At 32.0% G+C, this 26,542-nt stretch overlaps 2 protein-coding genes across 3 annotated transcripts; one reads left to right on the top strand and one right to left on the bottom strand.

The window, feature by feature from the left end:
• Positions 1–6,271: 6,271 nt before the first annotated feature.
• On the bottom strand, positions 6,272–7,840 carry LOC121257909. Its single transcript, XM_041159180.1, has 2 exons — positions 6,955–7,840; positions 6,272–6,676 (listed from the first exon to the last, which is right to left on the bottom strand). The coding sequence occupies exons 1-2, from the start codon at positions 7,184–7,186 to the stop codon at positions 6,495–6,497; spliced, it is 414 nt and encodes a 137-aa protein (XP_041015114.1). The 5' UTR covers positions 7,187–7,840; the 3' UTR covers positions 6,272–6,494.
• Positions 7,841–18,857: 11,017 nt separating this feature from the next.
• On the top strand, positions 18,858–20,368 carry LOC121257908 (protein C2-DOMAIN ABA-RELATED 7-like). 2 transcript variants are annotated; one of them, XM_041159178.1, is made up of 4 exons: positions 18,858–18,902; positions 18,950–19,139; positions 19,649–19,744; positions 19,867–20,368. In XM_041159178.1, exons 2-4 carry the CDS (start codon positions 19,026–19,028, stop codon positions 20,164–20,166), a joined length of 510 nt encoding a protein of 169 aa, XP_041015112.1. In that variant the 5' UTR covers positions 18,858–18,902; positions 18,950–19,025; the 3' UTR covers positions 20,167–20,368. The 2 variants fall into 2 exon arrangements, with proteins under 2 accessions (XP_041015112.1, XP_041015113.1); XM_041159179.1 differs by lacking the exon at positions 18,858–18,902 and having other exon boundaries at positions 18,948–19,139.
• The last annotated feature ends 6,174 nt before the right edge of the window (positions 20,369–26,542 follow it).

Raw genomic sequence — 26,542 nt, 5'->3', positions numbered from 1 at the left:
AGCAAAACATAAAAAACAACTGAATTTTTTAAATCTCAAAATAAAAAATAATATTCTAACAAGTAATACGAGGTACAAGTCTCAAATAAACAAGTCTTATACAAGCATTTTGTAAAAAAGTGAGTTCCACTAATAAATAATAGTTTTTTTAAAATTTTTTTTAGGTGGGTCCACTTTTTTAAAATGGCTTATATGAGATTTGTCTATTTGGGGCCTATACAGATCATTTCTCAACATCTTAACTCAAACTATTTTACTATTATTCACAAACTATTTCACTATTATTCACAAACCATTTCACTACTAATCACACACAATTTCACTATTATTCATAAATCATCTCATCTCATCTTACTATCTAAAACAAGTCTAAGTCCCAACAAGTTTTCATTAAAGGTTGGTTTGGATATTTAAACTATCTTATATATCTATGAATAATAGTATAATTATTTGAGTTATGATGTTTTATTGGGTTGTGTGTGAGGAGAGAGAAAAAATTGAATAAAAAATTATAAAGCTAAAAATTATTTGAATATAATTTTTTTAATATTTTTTTTTGTTTTGAAATTTGAAAAAGTAGTATTATTTTTGTGTTTTGTTTGTGAGTTTAGAAAAGTTGTAATAATTAAGTAATGATTAGATGAAAAAGTTAAAAATTTGAAATTAAAAAATATTTTATGTTTGAGTGATATTTAAAAAAGAAATATCTGAGAGTATTTGATAAGAGTTGTGCTGCCAAATGAGGCCTAAGATGATAAGTAAATGAGTAATGCTACTCATCTTCTTAATTCTTATCATCCTCTCATCATCATATGATGTCATATTAGATTTTTATCATTCCCTCTAATGTCAAATTATAGAATAATAAGAGGATAATGTAAAAATAGATAATGAATAGATGTTTTTTTCTAAGTAAATACATGTAGTTTTTTTTTTTTTTTCTAGCTAGCTTTTAAAATTAAAATTAATTAAAAGCATGCAAAGATGAAGTCAAGATTTTTATTCAAGGAGTCATGCCAAAATTTCGCTCTTTTTATACAACTAAAAAATGAATGTCAAAATTTTACTCATATCTACTCCATTTATAATAGAAAATACTTTTCTCTTTTATATAGATTTCATTTCATGAGTAATGCAAAATAAATAACTGAAATTATTTTAAATTTTTTTTCAAAACAAAACATGTATTTTTTTCACGAATCAATCTCGGTCCATTTCTTTTTTCATGTAAAGTCTAACATAAGAACTCTACTTACTTAAACTTTTTAACTTAATTGAATTTTTTCATAATAATATCAATCATTACCTATAAATAGACATGTAATTTACATCAATTTCCAATCATGAGAGACTCTCTAATTAAACACGTATTTTACAATTAAAAACTTGGAATGCTTGAATAAACCCATATATCCTAAACCTAAAATTCTATCGTGAGAATTCTCTTCTCAGCCTAGCTTACTACAGAATTTTATAGTGGTATTCCGTCATAATTAAAATCAATTCAACTTAAAAATTTAACTCATCAGAAAGATCAACATGCTTAAAATATTTTATTTAAATATGTTAAATAATAGTGAAAACTCGTTTCATAAAATAGATTTATTCATTTAAAGTGTTAATAATAAATTTTACTTTTATTATTTACTACTAAAATTTTAGTTTCAAAACTAATAATTAGTAATATAATTTAAACCCTTAATTATTTTAATATATAAATTAAAGATTTAAAATCAAACCAACCACCAGTAAGCCAAGGTAAAAATTAAGCCCAACTTAGAATATGTTGCACATGAAAGGATGACCAAAATGGCTACTGCCATAACTTACAGACTAAGGCCCCATTTGGAACTTAGACTGAATTAAGATTAACTCAGTTCAGTTTAATTTTAAGATGAGTCTAACATTCAAACACTCAGTTCTCAAATCACTAAATTCATCTTAACTAAAATCCTCTTTACAATTGTGACTCACAATTTTTTTTCAACTCAACGCCTCTTTACATGCTAGACCCACAAACTTTTCAACTTCTCATAAATACATATAAATTTATCTTAACATCCAAACATATCAGCTCATCTTAGGTAGACTCCACAAAACTTACTCCACAATCTCAACTCATTACTATTCATAAAGAACTCAACTCATCTTAACTCAACTCAACTCAATTCAACTCAACATTCATACAAGGTATCTGTAATAAACAGGCCCATTTGGATAGTGAAAGTATTTTATCTCATCTCATCATTATAACTTTCTAAAATTCTCATATAAAATATAATAAACAATTCAACTTTTTCAAATCTCAAAACAATAATAATATTAAAAAATTATATTTTATTCAAGTTTCAATTTTTATTTCAACCCACCTCATCTCATCTCAACTCACTATCTAAATCGCACCTAATTGAGTATTATCCTTATAGAAGACTACACAACAACCTCACTTGCGAAAGAAACTGGCTGTGCAACAAGGAAGGTCCGAGAGTAGGTGAATCTGGATGTAGATTGACGGCGCTACAGCTATAGGTGGCTTTTGGCAAGGGAAAACAGGGGCTAGCTATAGGTAGTGCAATCGTGAGGTCAGGTGGAGCACCCATAGTGGGGCTAGGTGCTATCGGCCGGAGTTGATAGTGGGAGACTCTGAGAGGCACCCTTAGGTTAGGCAGTGCAGAGACGGCGTTGGATAGTGGCTGGCAACTGTCTCCAAGATGGTGCAACGTGCGGGCATTCTCTCTATTCTCGATTTTCTAAAACAAAGCCTTGGTGACGGTGGTTTACGATGGCTCCATTTATGGGTTCAAGGTTGTGCTACGATGGTGGCGTTAAGAGGTGCAGCGGCTAAACTGTGGCGGTTTAACCATAAGGGGCCATGGGGTTGCTAGTTTCCTGTGGGTTGTGGGAGGTGGTTTCTACGATTTTTGCATCCAACAAAAGGTGGTGGCGGCAGCTTGCTGGTTTGGACTAGAGGGCTACGGTGGTTAGCAGCACGTGGTGTCATAGGGATGGTGGCAGTGGGGTTGTAGCCTAGAGAAGGGATGCTACATGCAATGGTTACTAGCTGCAGTGTAATGTTTGCTGCACTTGTCTTCAAGTTTCGGCTTCGTTTAAGGGAGGTCTCAGCAGCACGAGGTGGTGTCCAACATAATCACAGCAGGAGTCCTCCATGGCCTAACCACGCGAGAGCTGGGAGATGCAACGCCGTTAAAAAACTGAAGTGGAGTGGCTTGAATGGGGATGAAACAGGGAGAAGGGAAAAGGAGGAGAATATCTTACCGAACGACGTCATTGAGCTGGCTTTTATATGGGCCTAGGCCAAGATTGAGCTTGGGTGTTACAGAAGACATTTACTCTGAAATCATGTGGAATCATAATTTATCCTATAAGTTTAAATTGATAGGAAGAGATAAATTTTATTATTTATTTTGTACCTTAACAAAAGTACATGCAGCTTACCCAAAGCCCATCTCTAGGCCATTTAAATTAACAGATCATAACTTTAAAGGGTGGGGTACTAATGTTACTGGGGCAAGCCATATAAATCGGACATTTTGAGTTCAAAACTTGGCCTCCACACTTTTGGCGTTATTAGATTGAGAGAATTTTCTCTTGAACTTAAATGTACTTCGTTCTTATATACTCAATGCTAATAAACAAAAATATGAGCAAAGAGAAATAATATTTACAGTCATAGAGTATGTAAGTGATGCACACATTTTTTGAAAAAAAATAAATAAATATAAAATTCACATAAAAAAATTAATTTTTTAATAGTGTACCTCACTCTTTATAAAAAAAAAATACATAACCACAACTCATGATTGTATCTCTTATATTGCTCATGAGCAAAACATGTCATGGAAGCCATATTTGGTCAACCAGACACTTCTTGGGTAGCACACAACACTTGTTTGTTTTCAGAGATGAAATAAGATGAGATAAGATAAGTTGATACTAAAATTAAAATGTTGAATAAAATATTGTTAGAATATGTTTTTTAATATTATTTTTGTTTTAGGATTTGAAAAAGTTGAATTGATTATTTTATTTTATGTAGAAATTTGAGAAAATTGTAATGATGAGATGAGAGATTTTCAAAGTTTTGAGTTTTAGTCTTGAAAGCAAACCTTAATTAAGAGTACACTTCTTGCTCAATCTTGGCTGATACAAGAGTTGGGGCTAAATAAATGCACCTTAGGCTTTGTAAAAACTAATCCTCAGCTAAACTAATAGCTCGAATTGTTCAACAATCGATCATATTTCATTTTCATGAACAAGTTCTATTAATAAAAAAATTGAATTAGAGTTGTCTATCAAGTATATTTGTTCAGATTATTCCCCTAACCTAACCTTGCATATGACACGTCATATTTCTCGAAGACTTTCATCATCATTAACTTAAAATATCATTTTCTTTATTTCATAACTTGTCAATCGTAACCCCCTTTTTAATTATCATCATACCATACGTTTACCTATCATAAGATTTAGTTATTTTATTATGTTGATTAATAATTTGATTTTTTTTTCTAGTTTTTTAAACTGTTTTTTTTTTCAATTTTTCCTCTTTAGTCGTGTTTAAATAACGAATTTGATAAGGTTAGAAGAAATTTCCAAAGATCAACTCAAACAAATCCAATAGGAATTAGATCAAGAAAATATTCAATTCATAAAAATGTTCAAAAAGAATTTAAATGAAATGAATAGAATTGTACCATATTTGGAAAATAAACTTTAGCCATTAAATGTTTTGGTATTTATATCTCTCTCTCTCTCTCTCTCTCTCTCTCTCTCTCTCTCTCTCTCTCACACACACACACACACACACATATATATATATATATATATATATATAGACAAGCACACAATTTATGGGATCCTCTCATGTAATTGAAATGCTTGATTTTTATGCATATATCATAAAATACCTAATTTGCTTGTTAATAAGCACATGCATAGATTATTTGATTGGAATTTTATCATAATAACGCTCGTAAATTTATACGTACAAAAAAAATATTGTTTGAAAGTTTATTTTAATGAAATATCATTGTGATTAAAGTATTTATTATATAATAAATCCATCATGTAAATTAAAATACTAAAAAAATAAAAATACCCATTTAACTACAATCATAATAAAAAACCATAATTAATAGATACTAATACCATTTATTTGAATTAAGTACAATATCATGAAAGCAAATTAACTTTTAAACCCCTTCAAGAATATGTTTAATTACTTACCTCATCAGCTAACCTTTATTTATCTAAAATCCTCTTTTTTTTATGTTTTCTTTAATGCAAAAATTTAATTTAATTTAATTTTTCTCATTTTCAGTCGTCCATCTAAACACAGGCATGAGGCAACCATTTAAACAGACTTCTCACCTACCCATTTGGCATATGCCGGCTTCACCAAACTTCTAATTTCAATTTGATTATTCAAGCCACGACTATTGAAAGAAAGAAAAAAAGTAGAATGTTAAGAAAAGAAAGAGAACAAAAAAGAAAGGAAGAGAGCTAAAGAAAGGAAGAGCAGTAGATGTAGCATCCGTGATTCGAATTTCGAGTCCAGTGCTAGTTTCCATGAAATTTTGCCACAAATTATTATTATTTAATATTGAGAACCAGGCAGGCCTTCGAATCTATATCTGCAGAATAAATCCTTATTCTAATACCTTTGAAAGTTTTTTTTTATATGAAAGTGATTAAATCGTTAACTTTTTATTAAGGATATGATTTCAAATAATTGTTTATAGTTATAAAATATAGAGCAAAACCTTCACCACTTGACCAACCTCTTGGTTAAACAAATATAAATTACATCCTCAGCAACTATTTTAAATGTATGTACATATACACAAACATTTAAAAAAGAAACTTACTAAATATAAACAGTTTGACATACCAAACAGCATATTAACACTCACATAATTTTTTTTATTATAAAAAAATAAAAATAAAAATATTTTGAAAAAAGAAAAATAAAATCTTCTATTTTACAAAAATTATTTTTATATTCAATTTATATTATTTTATTAAACGAATCTCTTACATTTAACATTGATGTGCAGTACTACAAAAGCCTGTGACTTAATTGACATATCCTCCAATTTTTCGAATTCGAAACCTCTCCCACAGATGTAAAAAAAAAAAATTGATGGGCGATTTAATACCCGAAATCGCTTCCAACAAGACTTTCCTTGAAACCATACAAGAGTAACAAAAACGAAAGAACAAAATCAACAACCGGTTTCGGAAAAATTATAACTCAAAAGAGGACATTTATTCCTGAAACTATAGCAAGGTTCTCCGACACAAACGATAACATTGAAACTAAAAATAAATAAAAAAATAAAAAAAAAAGGGACCGGCAGTGTCTGATCATCGAGCATGACAGCAGAAACAATTCATTTTCCTTGTCATAACTCCAATTACCAGAAACAAACTAACAAAACCAATGGTAAAATCATCCACAATTGAGAGAATGATTAATGGGAAGAAATCCTTAGATTGAGAGCCTTGTTGATCCGTGACCTCCAACTCCCATTCCCCCTTCGAGACATTGCAGGTATCGATCTTCCATCATCTGCAACTTTCACCGGCTGGGGCTTCTTGCATAGCATGAAGTTCCGAGCTCCTTGTGATCCAATTGTGTCCCAAGGACTCAAAGCTGCAACCACATTCACATACCCAAACAAAAATTAAATGAAATTCGAATAGATTTCTATGTAATAGACGGAGATAAAAGTCTAAAGTTTGGGTTTCGGTATAATGAAAAGAACAAATTTGATAACCAAACTATTCATTTAGAACAGAATTCATGAAAATTTGAGATGGGCTCTGAATTCAAGATGGCAAACAGACAACAAAACAATTAGACATGCAGGAAAAAGGATGGAATTTGACTGAATTCGATCGAAAATTGAGATGGGTTTCGAATTCCCTTACCATCAGGTCCAGCATTGGGGCAGTAGAGAAAGAAATCATCGAGATTCGACCCAAGAACCGGAAGCCGACCTTCACGCGCATAGGATTTGAGAGCGGTGTCGGTCACAGTGGCGACAAGCTCGTGCTCACTGACCACGAACCGGATCGGACCGGCGCTGCCCAGGACCGTAATACTCACCAAGAGCCTGTTGCCCTTGGCGTTCTGATTTTTCTTCGGCTTGTACAACACCATCTTCGCGAACTCCAAAAATATCAGAACAACAAAATGCAAAAACGAACAGTTGGACCCCAGATGTAGATTTTCAGGTATCGACGGCGATAAATCCCAGAGTTTGGAATGGATGCGGAATGGCTACGGGGGTGTGGTGTTAAAAAACAAGGGGAAAAAACACATAAAATAGGAGAGAGCGAGAGAGAGATAAAGAGAGAGAGATGGAGAAGAATGTCAAGAAATCGGATTATCGGTGTCGGGAGAGAGATTCAGGGGTCGAGGCCGAGGCAGCGGTAGTACCAGCCTTTCATGCAAGATCCGAAAGCGAAAGTGAAAGCAGCGCTCGCCCTTGAGTGTAAGAGGGAGCGCATGAAACTGCGACTGCTTAAGATTTCCACCATTCACAACAACCACCCGGAGGATTTGAATTCTTAGAGACGATGGGTTTTGAAAGCCGGAAGGGGTAGAGAATTTATAGAGTTACCTTCTCTGGGATCCAAATCCTTGTCGGTTACAATTGAGGGTGGCGTCTAAGGTTAGGGTTGTATAAAAGAAACCTTCTTTATGTCGGATTCGTTGATTTTTTGGGGGGGTAAAGTAGCGCCGACTCTGTTTGAGCACCTCACACAATTGCCCCCCAAACTTCTTTTTCTTTCCAAATTACTTCGTTTCCTTTGTTTGGCTCAGCTGTCCTGTCCACGCTTTTTATCTATAATTTTCTTCTCTTTTCATTAATTTATTTGTGGTTTTCCCCTATTTTTGTCCATCAATTTTGAAACTGCTTAACATCCTATTTCATCGGTGGTCGAGACATTTTTTTCCGTTTAATTTTTTTGAAATTTTTAATTTAATAATTAATAAAATATTTTTAATGTTTTTGTGAATTTTTTAAAAATATTTAAAAATATAAAAAAAATACTTAAAAAAAAAGTTGAAATTGTCTTATGTGAGAATTCTCTATAGCTGTAGTGTTACCCTAACAAAAATATTCTTTTTTTTCCCTCTTCCCATCATTTTTTACCAACATCATAAAACGTCATTTTTGTTTAAAGAAATTATCAAATTTTGAAAAAAAGGAACAAAATAAATAAATTTATTCATGTCATAAAAAGGTGTCTGCTAATTATCATTTCCTTTATATATACTAATTAATAAATATGGTTGGCTTCGTATCGTCATATTTATATTAGCTATACTCGATCCACCATTATTATTATTATTATTATTGGCTTTATTCTCCTATTAGATCAATCTTTACTTTTAAAAATAATAAATTTAAAGATTGCGGGAATAATATTGGAATGGGAGAACGAGTTGTGCAGTCTTAAAGTGTATAAGATTCACTTTTTTTTTTTTTTTAAAAAAATGATAAATTTGAAATCCATATAAAAAGAGGTGGATCCCATTATTTTTTAACAAAATCTCTGTAAAGATGAAACTCTAGCAGAGAAAGGGATGAAACCCTAGTAGAGAGGAGCAATCGAAGGGCCTGGAATCTCTTGAAATAAAACCTTTGTTTTATTAAGGATCAATTCCGTGTATTTGTGTGTAGTACAAAAGTGAAATGAAATACAGTATTTATAATATGTACAAATAAAGTAATATAGACATGTGACAATCACGAGAACATAAAATAATTCATGATACCCCCTTCAAGATGGCTCGTAAATAGAATGTACTCTCATCTTGGTTATTAAATGATGAAATTGTTGATGGCCAAAAGGTTTAGTTAGCACATCAGCAAGTTGATGATGGGAAGCCAAATAAAAAGTCTTAATAATTCCAGCTTGAATTTTGTCTCAAATGAAATGACAATCCAATTCGATATGCTTTGTTCTTTCATGGAAAATTGAGTTGGCTGTAATGTATAAGGCAGCCTGACTATCACAAAAAAGTTGAGCACTATTAGTATGTAAAACACCAAAATCAGACAAAAGAGTGAAAAACCAGATAATTTCACAAGCAGTAGAAGCCATGGATCTGTACTCAGCTTCTGTTGAGGATTTAAAAACAATGGATTGTTTCTTTGTCTTCTAAGAAACCAAAGAAATCTCAAGAAAAACACAATAACCATTGACAGATTGACAGTTGTCAGGGCAAGAAGCCCAATCAAAATAAACAAAAGCCTTAAGGGACAGAGAAGTGGCAGCTGGAAAGAAGATGCCATGACCAAGAGTGCTCTTTACGTATTGTAAATTTCTGTAGGCTGCTTGTAAATTGGGTTGTTTTGGATGAGCCATGTATTGACTGAGCCTATGGATAGAAAATGACAAGTCAAGCCATGTCAATGTAAGGTAAAGAGTCTACCTACAAGTCTACGGTAGACAATAGGATCGGGCAATAAATATCCTGCCTCCTTACTTAACTTGATATTTTGCTCCATAGGAAAGGAAATAGGTTTAGAGGCAAGAAACCGAGCATCTTGAAGAATTTCCAAATAGTATTTTCTTTGACACAAAGACATACTAGTAGGAGATCGAATCACTTCCAAACCAAGAAAATATTTGAGCTTGCCAAGGTCCTTAAGTTTGAACTTGTCATCAAGTAAAGGCTTCAAGAGCGCAACAGACTTAGTCATTACTAGCTATGAAAATATCATCAACATGAACAAGAAGGGTAAGAAAAGATGAACTTGTAGTCTTGGTAAAAAGAAAGTAATCAGCTTTGGATTGTTAAAAACCTTTATTGAGAATAGAAACTGAAAATTTTGAAAACCATTGTTGTGAGGCCTGTTTCAAACCATAAAGTAATTTATTCAACTTGTAAACTTTGGACCCCCCTTTGATATGAAAACCAGGAGGAAAAATCATGTAGACTTCCTCAGATAAATCCTCATGTAAGAAAGCATTATTGACATCAAGCTATATGAGATGCCAACCTTTCACGGCAACAATAGCCAAAAGAGTTGGAGCAGTAGCCATTTTAGCAAAAAAGAGAAGTTTTTAGAATAATCTAAACCTTCTGTTTGGGTATAACCCTTGGGAACCAATCTCACCTTGTAACGTTCAATAGAGTCATCAACACAATACTTAATTTTATAGACCCATTTGCAACCTATGGGCTTCTTATTAGGAGGTAAAGAAGTAACAGTCCATGTGTTATTGTTTTCCAACATTGCAGTCTCAGCTGACATAGCATCTTTCCAATGAGAGTGCTTGATAGCTTGGTGATAGAACTCAGGTTCGGTATCGGCATAAATGGACATGAAAAAAGACTTATGTGAAGGAGAAAGATGAGCATAAAAAGGAAAGTTGAAACTATCATATTTAGGATGTGAAGACAGGTATTGGTGAAGGAGCAGATTAAATTGGAGATGAATGTGACTGAAGAAAGGGAAATGGAAGAGGAAGAAGTAATAGGAGAATCATTTGAGGATGTTGTTGAAGGTACAATGAATGAATCTAAAGTTGAAGATTTACAAGGAAAAATAGTAAAAGGAGTTGAAGAAGAGACAATGAAAGTTTCAGAATTAAAAGGAAAAACATGTTCATGAAAAATAACATTTTTGGATATAAACATTGATTGGTTTTAATATTAAGAAGTTTGTATCATTTTATGCCAAAAGAATATTTAAGAAAAATACAAGTACGAGTCTTAAGATCAAATTTAGTGTGAGATCTTTGCAAAGTTGATGCAAAACAGAGACAACCAAAGGTCCTTAAATGATCATAAGAATGAGAAGTTTTAAACAAAAGTTCAAAAGAAGATTTTTTATTTAAAAAAGGGGTAGGCAATCTATTAATAAGATAGGTAGTTGTTAGAACATCATTACACAAAAAATTAATGGGTAAATGAGACTGAATCCTCATTACTCTGGCTATATTAAGTTTGTGCTGATGTTTTCTCTCAAGAACAAAATTCTGTTGTGGAGTCTCAACACAATTGTGTTATGTATGATACCTTTAGAATTAAGACAATCAGAGAAAAAAATTTTGTGTTATGATTAGTGCGAAGTGCTTTGATTTTAAGATGAAATTGTGTTTTAACCATCTTATAAAAAATCTGAAATATATGTGAAACCTCAGATTTATGCTCAAGAAGATAAAGCCATATAGCACGAGTTGAATCATTAACAATATTTAAAACATATTTGTAACCTTCAATAGTAGGAACAAAATATTGGCCCCAAACATCACAATGTACAAGATCAAAAGGAGCAGTAGATAGATGAATATTATTAAGAAAATGTAATTTTATTTGCTTAGCTAATGGACAAACCATACAAGGATTGCTTGAAACAGTTAATTTTGGAATAGATTTATTCAGAAACATCATTCTAGAATTAGAAGGGTGACCAAGTCTATTATGCCAAAACTCATATTTAGAGCATTTGGATGAAACTGAACAAGTATGTAAAGGCAAATTATCAGGTAAGCAAGCAGTGTATGTATTGAAAAAAAAAATTAGGTTTAGAAATAGAAGAGCCTGATTATTGCAGTATATGAAGACCTCCCTGTTGTCTACCCATTCTAATCAGCCTCCAACGAATTAGGTCCTGAATTAAACAAACGTTAGAAGAAAACAAGAAGCAACAAGTTAGTGAATGAGTTAACTTGCTGATTGAAATCAATTTGAATTGGAAAGAATGAACACTTAGAACACCATGTAAAGAAAGGTGTTAAAAAATGTGAATAGAACCAATATGCATAACAAATACAGATTGACCATTAAGAAAGTTAACAGAAGTATTAACTTAATTGATAATAGAAGAAAAATTATCAATAGAATGAACCATATAATTAGTGGCCCCTGTATCTAAGATCCAAATATTTGAATCAAAAGGAGTAGACTAAATAGCAGAAGAAACAAAGTGAGTATTATTATGAGGAAAAATAATACTAGAAAAGGAGGAATTCGAAACAACTGCATTTACATTAGGAGGAGCCTCATCAACATTGTTTGGAGGATGAAGCATGGACAAAAGTTGCCGATACTGAACCTCAGTTAAAGAGAAATGAGAAGCAGCAGAGCAATTGCTATCATTAAGGATAGGATGATTGGCCACGGACTGTTGCTTCTGCTTAGGTTTGTAGCCTGAGAGTAAACCATCAAATTTGTAACATTTTTCAATCATGTGACCAATGATTCCACAATAGTTATACATTGGTCTATCCTTATTAGAAAAGGACTTAACAGATCTGGTTCCATTAGTTTGAGAAAAAAATACATGCGAATCAACATAAGTGAGAGAAATAAAGGAAATTTCTCTTTGTTGTTCCTCTTGTAAAACAAGAGAAATACTTTATTAAGAGGAGGCAAATGCTCCATAAGCAAGATTTGTACATGAGCAGGTGCAAAAGACTCATTCAAGCCCATCTGAAACTGTAAAACATGCTTTTGTTGAACATATGAGTTCAATGTACGTACGGCTCTACAAGAACAAGCAAGAACAAGCTTCTAATTAGTTAGTTCATCCCAAAGGCTCTTAAGGTGAGTAAAATAATTAGTTACAGAAAGTTGACGTTGAGAAAGAACAGAAATCGATTTTTTCAACTGAAAAATGTGAGAACCATTTTTCTAAGAAAAATGTTCCTTAAGATCTGACCAGATCTCATAAATAGTAGTAATATATAAAATACTAGAATAAATTTTATAAGAAATAGAATTTAAGATCCAAGATATCATCATATTATTGCATCAGAGCCATAGCAAAAGAAGATGATTTGTTGAATTCAAAGGTATAGAGATAGATCCATCGATGAAACCAAGTTTATTTTTCGCCGAAAGAGCCATCACCATCGAACGAGACCAGGTATGATAATTATCACCAATGAGAGGCTGAGTGACCAAAAGGACACTGGGACCATCACTAGGGTGAAGAAAGAAAGGAGATGTAGCATTCTCTGAAACATATTTGTGAGACAACGCCATGGAAGGAAACAATGTCTGATACCATGAAAAGATCAAACTCTAGCAAAGAAAGGGATGAAAGCCTAGCAGAGAGAAGCATTCGAAGGGTTTGGAGTTTCTTGAAATAAAACCTCTATTTTATTGAAGGATCAATTTCGTGTATTCATATGTAGTACAAAAGTGAAGTGAAGTATATTATTTATAATATGTACAAATAAAGTAATATAGACATGTGACAATCACGTGAAAATAAAATAATTTATAATAATCTTTATGTGCAGTTATTTTTGTGTATTTCTTATGTATTTCATTAATGTGATTGACTGCATCACTTTTTTTAATATAAAATAATTATTTTGACTAATCACATCAATAGAATGTATAAAGAGTATACAAAACTAAATGTACATACTAGAATCGAATATGACATATAAAATTTATATATTTTAAAACTATATTTAAGATTATTCTATTAAAATTCAATAAACAGTATTTTTCTTGACAAAAATAAGTTAAAAATGATTTATTCAAAGACAACCCTTTCTCGAAATCCCCAGGTCAAAAAAGCCTGTCATGCTAATGGGGTGCCCCTTCCTAAAAAAGATGCCTTTCAACGCTCTTAGCCGTTGGCGACTGCCAGCTTCACCAAGTGTCTTACCAAGTGTCTTCCTCTCTCTCTCATAAAATAAAAAATTAGGTGGAGCTGAGTTGATTCTACTTGAAAGTTTGAAACTACGGAACACGAGTTTTTAGTAGAAATTAAAAAGCTTCATTTATTTTTATAAAATTTCTCAATTTATCTTATTTTATTTTATTTTATTATTATAAATTTTATAAATTTTTATATAAAATAAAATAAATAATTTAATTTTTTTAAAATTAAAAATAAAAATAATATTAAAAAATATATTCTAACAAAAAAGCTCCACCTCAACATGGGATTATTAGAACGTGCTATTCCTATTTTTTTAATAATTATATTTTAATTTCTTTAAGTATTATAGTTTGTAAAGGGAGAAGTCTTTTTTTGACTATTAGGATATTTTGATAACACCTTTTCGTACTGGAGAGTTTATACATGTTAGTAAAGAAAACTTTCTTGGATATAAAAAGCATTCTGATTTTATTGGTGTTTTTTATATTACCTAACATAATGTGATGATAAAAGATAACAATTTTAGAAAATTATTATTCTCTTCTCAAATCGGTGTTTATATCTTTTAAATTATAATATTTGATTGGTAAGATTTAAATTTTAAAATTTAAATTTTAAATCAAATTATATTATATAAACACGTTATCAAATACGTTTTACACATGACCTGTTTGAGAATAGAATTTTTTATTTAAAAAAGAGAAATATTATTAATTTTTATATACAATAGAAATCATAATTCACCTACCAATAAAAGAAAAACAAATCCAAATCAGAACAAGTTGGAAGACACAATTTGGTCCATAACTCACTCAATTATAAACCTACGTATGCAAGAAAAATGAATATTTGTAAATATTTTTTACAATAAAAAAGATTATTTACGATAAAAATAGACTCATTTTAGTTAAAAATAATAATTTTATTAGAAATAATTAGTTGCAAATAAGTAGTTTTCTTGTAATACGTACTGCTACATAAGTTTTAATAGTAGATTTTACTCTTTTTCAAAATGATTGTACAGTACTTATACACTCCACCACTCTCTCTCTCTCTATATATATATATATATATAACGTTATTTCAAAAAGATGCCGAAGATTCTTAGAATATCCATATCATTAGTCTTATCCCGGTTTGAAACTGAATGAAACTTCAAGCCATACATGATGCACTGTCACTCAAAAATCAATTTGAAGCTTTCAGCTTGACCTATGCATGCAGTACTTCAATGTCACATGACTCGTCTTATTGGGTGCATGCATGGCTCTAATGCTACTACACGTCATGATCTAAGAAAATTCCTAGCCAGAAATATTTGCACTATAACTCCACCAAAACTAGTCAATTTGAAACTTCTCAGAATCATTTATAAAGCCTAGTTTCGCATATTAAGTAGCTAATATAATGTGAGACTATCCCTAGTTCTTAAATATCTAACATCCTTGTCTCTCATGCACTGCTTTCAATTTTAAAATGACTGGTTTAACTAACTGACTCTTATTGTATCATATTTGATGATCCATATTAAACAATTCGTAAAAGTTTTGGTTTTGGTAGTATGCTCACCCATATTCTAAATTCGATCACTTGGGTGAAAATTATAATTTTTAGAGGTCATTAGACTTGAGAAATTTTCTTTTGAATTATCCAAAGTACTGTATTTGTGTAAAATTCCTTGCTAATGACATGTGTACTGCCTAGCGCTTAATTAAGATCATTTTGTTCCCAAACATCCAATATATGCTAATAAAAAAGGACTCAATTAAGGTCTCGTTTGTTTTCAGAAAATATCTCATCTCAGTTCATCTAATCATTATAACTTTCTCAACTTCTAATATAAAATAAAATAAACAATTTAATTTTTTCAAATCTAAAAACAAAATTAATATTAAAAAATATATTTTAATAATATTTTATTTAATTTTTAAACTTTAATCTTAACTCATCTCATCTTATTTCTAAAAATAAACTGATTATAAATGCTAGCTGCTACATTTATATTATAATTAAGGACTACATTTATGCTACATTTAGACCTATAGGTAGTAAGTAGTTAGCTATACGGAACTTAGAACCCATGATGATTACGTACGTTTATAACCCACCACTCTGTGGTTGATATATAATTCAAATTCTTGATGTGAGGTTGGAATCTAACAGAGTTACCACACATTAACGATGTGATTAGAGTTGGTGAGAATATTGTTGGATCACTTTAGAGAGCTTTAAATTGGTACCTCAAATTCCACCATCCGATCGATACAACAGGATGGGAATGGCCGACGAGACCCTTTTTGGGTCCCAGTTTCTGTAATGTAAAGTCATGTAGTTTGGCAGAACGCATTGAAGAGGTTTTAGGTGGATTGAATTGAGGTGAATTGAAATAAAAATTAAATAAAATATTATTTTTTAATATAATTATAATTTAAAATTTAAAAAAATTATAATAATTTAAAAAGATGAGTTAAATTTTTATTTTTTATTTTTTATATAATCCTTCCCTTAAGATAGAGAGGTCCATAGACGGAGAAGCACGTACTGAGGATCAAAGGCCTCTTTCTGACCCGGCCCAGTGTTGATGACGATGAGGATTCTCTCTGTCTGGTCGCATCAATAATGGCTTAATTGGAAAATCATTTCTAATAATGATATGTTTGGCTAATGAGAAGAATTGAAAATTTTGTAAGTAGACTTGGGCTACTCTGCAGTCAGAGTACTCCGCTCAAATGGACCGCTTTTTATTTTTTAATCTTTATTTTTAAATCTTTTTTCACATTTTTCTAATATATTTAAATATTTAAAAAAAATAAAAAAAATATCCCAATACATTTAACTCACTTTCTTAATTACTAAGTTAAAAAAAAAAAAATATTCAAGCGGTCAACTTGAGAGGTCAAATTGGGAGGCAAAATAGTTTTTTCTTTGTAAATAATAATAAAATAGTTTGTGAATAATAATGAAATTATTTGAGTTAAGATATTTTATTGAGTTTTTATATAGGAGAGAGAAAAAGTTGAATAAAAATATTATAAAGTAAAAAAATTATTTGAATATTATTTTGTTTGAAATTTGAAAAAGTTATATTATGTTTTTTTTATTTTGTTTGTAAGTTTAATAAATTTGTAATGATTAGATGAAATAATTAAATATTTAAAATTAAAAAATATTTTATGTTTCAGTGATATTTAATAAGGAAATTATGAGAAGTTTTGAGACGAGATAATTTCAAAGATCCCAAAGTAAAATAAATAATTTGACTTTTTCAAATTCCAAAACAAAAATAATATTAAAAAAATATATTCTAACAATATTGTATTCAACTTTTTCACTTTAATTTCAATTCATCTCCTCTCATCTTATCAGCAAAGATAAAAGTCAAAAGTTGAATAAAATATTATTAAAATATATTTTTTTAATATTATTTTTTGGACTTTAAAAAAGTTAAATAGTTTATTTTATTTTGTATGAAAATTTGAAAAAATTGTAATGATCATAAAAGATGCGAAGGAATAAGCTTACCTTAAGTTATTGTTCAAACTTTAAGACTTTAAAGTAAGGGATTACATGAAGTGAACCCTTTAACATTTTTGAAACATTTATATTGTTCAAATTAAAAGATTCACACGGAGATTAGGCCCGATTTGGGTGCCCAAATAAGATACAAACTATTTCATCTGAATTGTACTTCATCTTTCATTTGTCTATCCAAATGGTAGAATACAAAATTTTATCTCATCTCTTATTTTTCAACCATCGCTACAGTAACACTACAATAACGCTACAGTAACAATATAGTACCGCTATAGTTGATCTAGTACAAAGTTTCATCTACCTCTACAGTAACGCTAATTACCACATTTTTAATATATAATTATCTGCTAGAATTTTTTATTTTATTGTAATATATAATTAGAAAAATATATTTTGAATTTTATAAAATATAGTATAATAAATATGTTATAATTAGAATAATTTCGTTTAACAAATAAATGCGTTCATATTTAAAAATATTGAAATAATCACGGCCAACTACAAAAAAATATATTTTGGGAAAGTTAAAATATTTATGAGTTTTTAAATTAATAATAGATATTACTTATTTTTAATATATTCATAAAATTTCCCACCCAATAATTAAACATACTTTTCAATCATTAGTGGACCCACCACTTTATCAAATTCTTAAAAAGTTAAAACCATCTTATCTCATTTCACTATTTAAAGATTCTAAACATATTAAAATTTTACAAAATATCTAATCTCATCCTACTATCTAAACACATAATTTTGTTTACAAATTATCTCATCTTATTTTATCTCAAAAATCTCATTATTATTTAAAATATCTCATCTTATTTGAACTGAAAAACCAAACGAGACATAATAATCTTGGTTCTTCTCAAGCTATGATCCCTTTGGCAATCTCTTGCAAGATTTTTTGCTAATAAAGACGTTGTAGTCTAGAATATTAAATATTAATAATAACCAATTCCTTAAAATTTATATATAAGAATACGGATCATTGCCTTTTTATAGTCCGGAAAAAGCCTCTTGGGTTAGGCTAGTTTTGTGCTAGTATTTTCAAGTTATTCTTGCTCCCCAAGCTGCTATTTTTGTCTCTTAGCTTTGATAACCATGGAGTACCCTGCATATATGTGATGGCCAATGCTCCTCTGCGGCTCTGCATTTATTGTTGGCCGTGCCGTTCAGTTTTTTTTTTAATTTTTTTTCACATTTTTATTTTTAAAAAAAGTAAAAAAAAAATATATTAATATACTTAAAATTATTTCTTTAATTATTAAATAAAAAAAATAGAAAAAAAATAAAAAATATCAACGGTCAAAACAAGTGGACAAAGAAACTTTTCCATATGTGATTGATCTTGCGCGCCTCGTGGCTTAGCGAGGACACCGATGGACCACCAGGGCAACTTTAGTAGATGCCAAAGATGATTTTGACTTGGCATTTTAATTTTGGCACAATGCGTGCATCATGTAAAGGCACACCAAAACATACACGCTTGCTAGCTTTAGATTTAGGCAACGTAGAACACGTGGAAAACTATATTCCTTTCGGTCGATGAGCCCTTGCGGATGTATAGATATGTTCTTTTTTTTTTTTGTGTCCCAGGATTCTCCAGTTTGTGATAATTTGTTTATAATATATGAAGGTAAATATATATGTAATTTAATGGTGGTAGCAATTAATGTAGACAGCTCGAGAAGTCAACTATGAAAGTCTTTGTTCTTCTGTGTAATATATATGTAAACTATGAAAGCCTTTGTTCTTCTGTTTAATTACTTGGCCTTTCTTTCTTTCTTTCTTCTGCTTACTTGGGTACTGGTTCTTGTGATGGAGAATCTGCTGGGACTTCTTCGTATTCGGGTTCAGAGAGGCATTAATCTTGCCGTACGTGACTCCTTAAGCAGCAGCGACCCTTATGTCGTCGTCACCTTTGGCGAACAGGCCTGTTTCTTTAGTACTTTTTAATTTATTTCACTCTCTATTTTAGTTGCTGTTTGTTTTTCCTCTTTTCCGGCCTCTCATCTTGTGAAGACGGATGATTTGTGTGTGTTTGTGTGGGAGAGAGAGGATATAGTGTTTCTGAACAATATATAATCAATGTTCTTCATGAAGAGAGGTCCTAATTTCTAGTTATTGAAGATTACTAGCGTACAGTACAGCTAGGCTACAGATATGAATTTTCCATGAATATTATCTCTACTGAAGTTTTTACTCAGCTCAAGAAAGAACTTAACTGTCAAGCTTTTCCTAATGAAGTCTTGTTCCTTTTCTTCTTTTCAAATCTCGGAAAAGAAGTTAATTTAAGGTTTCCAAGTCTGCTTAATTTCCAAGCTTCTGTTTTTTTCTGGTTTTTATATATGGGCAAGGCAGCTATATATATACCCAAATACACATGAACTTTTGCCTTAATTTGTTGTATTGTGGCTGCTGATACTCCTTTCCCCTGACAGAAATTGAAGTCTCGTGTGGTAGATAATAACCTCAATCCTGAGTGGAACGACGCACTGACTCTTTCTGTCAAAGATCTCGATGTTCCTATCACTCTGGTAAGTGAATTATTCTTTATTTGGCGATTACTTTCCTTTTTTTTTTTTTTGGAATTGGTAAAAAAGATATGAAAGAAGAGCAAGAGTTTGATTGGATTTTTTTTTTTTCGGCATATTTGCAGACAGTTTATGACAAAGACATATTAACGTCTGATGACAAAATGGGTGATGCCGAGATAGACATAAAACCATATGTTGAGTGTGTGAGGGGTGGCTTGGAAAACCAGCCAAATGGTTTTGTAGTAAAGAAAATTCAGCCAAGCAAGACAAACTGCCTTGTAGAGGAGAGTATTTGTGTTTGGGAGGGTGGAAAAATTGTGCAGGAAATGCGTCTGAGACTCAGAAATGTGGAGTGTGGTGAAGTGGTGATCCAACTTGAGTGGATTGATCTTCCAGGTAGTGAAGCTATGTCAACTGCATGAGAGCTAATTAAATGTAAGCGCTCAGAAATAAAAGGATATATATAAATATATATATATATATATATATATATATGTCGCTGCTGCATGGTACAGTATTATGAATTCAGGGTCAAGCTATTTTATATCAAGGGAGCTGGTTGAAATGCGTTTGATGTATTTCTGATAATCGAAAGCTTGTCTGCAATATTTAGACTTTAGAGTATGCTCCCATGTGGTGGCTTGATCTTCTTCTCTTATTCTTTTTCTTTTCCCCTCAGTCCTTTTCTTCTCTAGAATTTTCACACCTATGGCCAAGCCGCGGTCTCTAATAGTACGAGTTGTACGATCACGACTTGGCCGTTGGCCTCTATGATCCAAGACCATGGTTGCCACTGTGCTGTCATGGATTTAATATTTCTTCGTACGATCTATAGACTAGAGCACTACCATGAGGTTCTTTGGTTATTTTGTGCAATTGGTGTTGATTTTGTGTGATTGTTGTTGGTTTTGTGTGATGTTTTTTCTATATATTTGCCTTTTTTTTTGTCATTTTGTATGATGTTTTTTAGAATAATCTGTTGGTGGACGGTATGGCCGAACGATAGTGGCGTCAATCCACTCGCCCGGCAACAAGATGTTGACGGTTAGAGATGTGGGTGGGGATGGGATGCGGGACGGGTAGCTACTTTCCATATAGGGTGGGTAGGATCCCTAGTATCAAAATAGAGGTTCTGAGTTCAAAGATTGACTTTGCACTTTACTCATTAATTAAATATTTCACGTGCTTGATCCACTTATATTCGTCGTATTTCCTTTTACTTTTCATGTATAAGAAATATATAGAATTTGTGTTATAGTTACCAATATTAATAATGTACTAGTTTATATACATAGTACATCAAGCTATTTTTTCAATTAAAAATAGGTTCGACTAATTTACTATATGTCAAGTTATTTTTGTTTTTCTATGTTATTTAAAGAACTAAGATCATTAGATGATGATGATTGCAATGTTATCAAGAATATTCCTCTTGTTCAAAGTTCTATACCGGATACAGAACTGCTAGGGAGAAACCCTCATTTTAACACATTGGACAGACCGGCCGGTGTGTGGGGTGACCTGGATTTGTTTAAATAAAACAAATGGAATCCAAATAAAATGCTCGGAGTCAAGTCCAAATGAACGTACATTGCCCTCTTCACCGTGAAACCTTCCCAATACTGGCCACACTGTCGACTTCGACGTATGAAATTCCATTTCTTAGCAAGAAATTATGCAGCATCATGACTAATGGCTGCTCCGTTTCTCAGCACAGTTTTACACTGTTATAATACATAGGAAAAGTTGCTTTTGGATGATGGGAGTTTGGGATTGAAGAATGGAAAGGGCACGAAAGGAGTCATGCGATGGGTGGAGATGCTTTAATATGCTCTTCTGAATTTGAGTTTGTCCATCCATCCCTCTCACAAGCACCGGCGCACCACTCTTGCCTTTTTTTTTTTTTTTTTTTTTTTTTTTTTTTTTTTTTTTTTTTTTTTTTCTTTTGCTTCCTGATTATTATAATTTTTGAAAATTATTTTATTCTCTTTCTTTACCACTCCCTTTCATGCTCTTCCAGGTTTCGACACAAAAAAAGAATATAAAGAAAATGAAGTACTTGACTTTCAGAAATCCTCTGGAAGAGGGAAATAAGTAACAAAGAAGCATAGAGAAATAGAGAAGACAATATCGTTTTTAATGTCTTTTTCTTGGTTAATTGTCACAGCTGTTTGGGAGAGAGAGAGAGAGAGAGCTAGGTAAAGCATGAGAGGCTGAGATGGGTTGCCTCAGATCTAGAGAACCCAAGTAATTTGTGAGAAAATGGTGACATCATTTTAGGATTTTCCAGTTGTTGACCGGATCTGACTACTCATTTCCCCCTAAATTTGAAAGATACAACTGAATTTTGCTTCCTTTATTGGTCAGATTCCTTTTCTAAGGCATGAGAAATGGTTCGGTGAAATCTAGCATTCACAGGCGGTGAGAACCTGAAGCCCTTAGGTGTAACGCCCTGGTCCTGCAAGGTTCGAAGAGTTACTCCCTATAACTTAAAACTCACAATTTCTCAATATATTTATAGACTCCAAAAAGTATAAAGTCATTAGAATACTACAAAAATCTTTTAATAAAATCCGCAAATTCTCAGAAATCTTCTATGAGTAATCTACTATACTTAAATAATCATCTCACCGATACTCCATAATCCTGATCCTTAGTTGAACTATTCAAAATCATCTGAAAAATATATGGAGGTAAGGGGTGAGTTATCAACAACTCAGTAAGCAGATGACATATATTAGTGTGTAAACATGAGTATTTTGACAGAGTTTAGAATGTAGAAACAAAACATTTTAGTATCAATATGCAAATCTCAAAAATACATATTATCAAAAAATTAGAGCGACTTTCCAAACATTTTATATTCAGAAACCAACTTTTCATATTCAAAGACTCATTTGGTACACATGACTGAATATTTTCATCTTATCATATTATATCGTAGCATCATATCAGAACAGAGACCATGTTTAACCCCCGTGGTAGGGTTGTGCATCATGCGAAAATCCAAGCAGAACATAAATTATCATGTTAACAAAGCGATTGCACTTAGAACAGAAAACCACTATTATATCTCGTGGCGGGCCAGAGGTCACTATTATCTCCCGTGACAGGGCAAGAGGTCACTATTATCTCCAGTGACAGGGCCAGATGTAACGCTCCGTTCCCGAGGGTCCGGAGAGTTAACTCATGTTACCTGATAATCAACTCCAACATTGCTAATATACTTCCAAAAACTCCAAATCAAACGTAAACACTTCAAATTTGATTAACCACACATACTCGTATATAAAATCATCAATATAGTAACCCCAAAAATTACCAACTTCTCTACATGTCACTTAAACTCACATTTCAACAATATAATTATAAAAAAAATTACCAATACTCATCGAAAGCTTTCTATTCTTAATCCACTATTCTTAAGTCATCTCACCAATTCTTCATAGTCCGGATCCTCAGCTGAAATATAAAAAAAAATCATCTGAAAATATTGGAGATAAGGGAGGTGAGCTATCAACAACTCAGTAAGCAGAGAACATATACTAGTATGTAATCATGAGCATTTTTAGAATTCATAATGCAGTACAAAATATTTACTTTTAGAATGCATAATCAAAGTATGTTATCAAAAATTTCAGAGCGAAGCTTTCGAATAAATTTCTTATTCAAAATCCTTTGGCATGTCAAAAATCTGAGATCTCATCTTCATCATATCGGAGCATCACATCGGGATATATACCATGTTTAACCCCCGTGGTAGGGTTATAAACCACCATTATACCCGTGGCTGGGCCGTATCCACTATTATAACCCGTGGTTGGGCCTTATTCACTATTATAACCCGTGGTTGGGCCATAACGGAAACCGAGCAGAACATCAGAATCAGACTTTAATCAGAATACATAATCAGAATCTCATGCCAAGGTTTTCAGATGCCACATCATATCAAAACCAAATACTGAATAGCTTCAGATAATTTCTCATGTTCAAAATAAATAGAATCAAAACATCTTCATTTATTCACAACAAAACTTTTAGATTTTCATATTCGCTCCTTTTTGTATGATCAGAAACAGAATACATAAAATTAGCTCATGTCTACACCAGTCATGACAAAAATACTCTCCTATGCAGCTTTCATGCATATGCAGAACACATATATGAGGTTGTTTTCTGATTTCTTTTCAAAACAAACACGCATATTTTCAAAGCAACCTCATTTTATTTTATTTTATGCAAAGTCTAGCATTGGAACCCCGCTTACCTGTACTTCTTAGCTTTTTAGAATTTTCCTAAAAAATGTCGAGTCGACTCTAAATCGTCACCTATAAAAAGAAAAGAGAAGAAGAATAAAAAAAGAGGAAAGAAAAAAAAAATAGAGGGAAAGAAATGAGGTCCAATCCTCACATCTTGAGTCACAAAAAAAATGATCCAACAAAAAAAATTTTAAAACAACAAGTAAAATAAAATAATTTAAACGTAATGGTAAAATGAAAATAAAATAATTAAATCCAACAATAAATTAATTTAAAATGAAGAACAATTTAAATGCATAACAATAATTAATATTAAGGAAATATATCAAATTTAATTTTCACAAATTAAAAATCATAAAAATAAACCCACTAAAAATCTAACAATTTTAAAATAAGAGAATAAATTTTTGAATTAATAAAATAATCATTCAATAAAAAATACACTAAAAATACGGGGTATCACACTAGAGGTCACTATTATATCCCGTGATAGGGCCAGAGGTCACTATTGTATCCTGTGACAGGGCCACATATCAGAACAAAACAGAATCAGAATCACCATATCAGAATTAGAATCAAAGTTGGAACAGAATCAGAAAGTCATGCCAAACGTTTTTCAGATGCCACATCAAATCAAAATAGAGTACCGATATTCAGATCATTTTACATTTTCCAAAATAGATTCAGAACATCTTCACGTCACATGCAAAATTTATCAAATTTTCATATTCACTCATTTTTCCCAGTTCAAGAACAGAATGCCAAAAATAAGCTCATATCTACACCAATCACACCAGAAAAATACCTTATTCTTATACTAAATTTTCATGCATAAGTAGAACAAAAATCTGAGGTTGTGTTCAAATTTCTTTTCAAAACAAACATGCATATTTTTAAAATCAACCTCGTTTCATTTTATTTTAATGCAAAGTCTAGCATAGGAACCCCGCTTACCTGGACTTCTTAGCCCTTTCAGAATTTTCCTAAAAAATGTCGAATAATTAACAATTGTCACCTATAAAATAATCAAGTAATTACTGTAAATTTCCAATCAACCACTTATTTTGATATTTAAACCTAAAATACTAAAAGAACCTATTTTAAATTCACAAAACCTAAAATTCTCATAATTCTTAAAATATAATCATTTTCTAAAACCATCAATATCCACTTAATTCTTCTCACTATTATACTCTAAGTCATTTCTAAATTGCATAATAATATTATACTAAATACAACTATGCCACAAGAATACATCTCTAGTTTAAAAAAATTCTCTTAACATAATTATAACAAAACTGATTAAGAGTTAGGAAGTAAAAATTTCATTTAATAAAAATAGACTAATTAGTTTCTCTTTAAAGATCTCTAAATAAAATTTTACACTTACTATGTACTTCCTAAAATTTATATTTTATCACTAATAATATCTCAAATCTTTCTCTATTTCCTTTATAAAATCTTGTATTTTAAAACAAAACCTACTAATATATATAAACCGAATCATGATAAACCTATAATTAGTCTGATGATAAGGGTAGTATAGGGATTAAACAAAACACATAACGACCCTTTTGGAAATGATAGGTTCATATAAATCACAGTATAAAATCGTATGGGGCCATACCCACCGAGGGCATGAAGGCGACGAGTTGGGCAGTTGTTTACGGTGGTGGGGGCGGCGACAGAACACTGGGTAGAGAGAGAGACCAGCTAATGAGAGAGAGAGGAGCCTTACATAGAAAAGAGAGAGAGAGACGGAGAGAGAGCTCGGCGCGAGAGAGAATGAAGCTCACCGTGAGCCTGAGGTGGTGCGCTGTAGATCAGAGGGCTAGGTGGAGGTCGATTGTAGTGAGCTCGGTGGCTGGGCAGTGATGTTACTTGAGGCTGAGGCAAACGGCGTGGGCGGTGGCTTAAGGGCTGTGGGTTGGTTGAGTCAAGATTGCTCTGTTTTGAGTATTAAAAACAGGGGTCGTTCGGTGGTAGTGAAGCAGCGTCTTCTGTCGTGCAGGGGGCTTGCCGTGTGGGTTGCAGCTTGGAAGAGCTTCAATGGTGGTTGTGAGGTTTGGGCAGGGTGGCTCCGTGCGGTGGACCTACGCGTGATTGGCTTTCATGGAGTGGCTCTCGATGGGTGGTTTTCTTGCCATGATCCGAGTACTCGTGGTTGAGTTTGACCTGTGTTGGCCGTGGGTGGTGCACTGCAGAAGTGCCCGATGTGGGGTGGAGGTCAGTGTAGTTGTTGACGGCAGTGTGGAGTGCAGCTATGCACAGGTTGATGCGGCAACTTCTTTAGAGAGAAAAAAAACATGCATTTATAGAGTTGATTACAACCCTAGATGCCAAGATCACGTATGTGCATGAGATATGGAAGTGAAAACTGCTTCCTGGTTGCGTCGGCTTGGGCTTATTGGTCCATTCCATGTATTTGGGATCATGGGTAAGGTACGATAAATGGGCTGGGACCTAAATGAAACTAAAAGACACTTAAATAGGCCCAATCCGAGAAATAGAAAAGTCCAAGAAAAGAAAAAGGCACAAT

Source organism: Juglans microcarpa x Juglans regia, chromosome 3S (assembly GCF_004785595.1).
Source record: "Juglans microcarpa x Juglans regia isolate MS1-56 chromosome 3S, Jm3101_v1.0, whole genome shotgun sequence".
Lineage (NCBI taxonomy): Eukaryota > Viridiplantae > Streptophyta > Magnoliopsida > Fagales > Juglandaceae > Juglans > Juglans microcarpa x Juglans regia.
The sequence above is the reverse complement of the archived record's forward strand: the minus strand, read 5'-3'. Positions and strand labels throughout refer to the sequence as shown.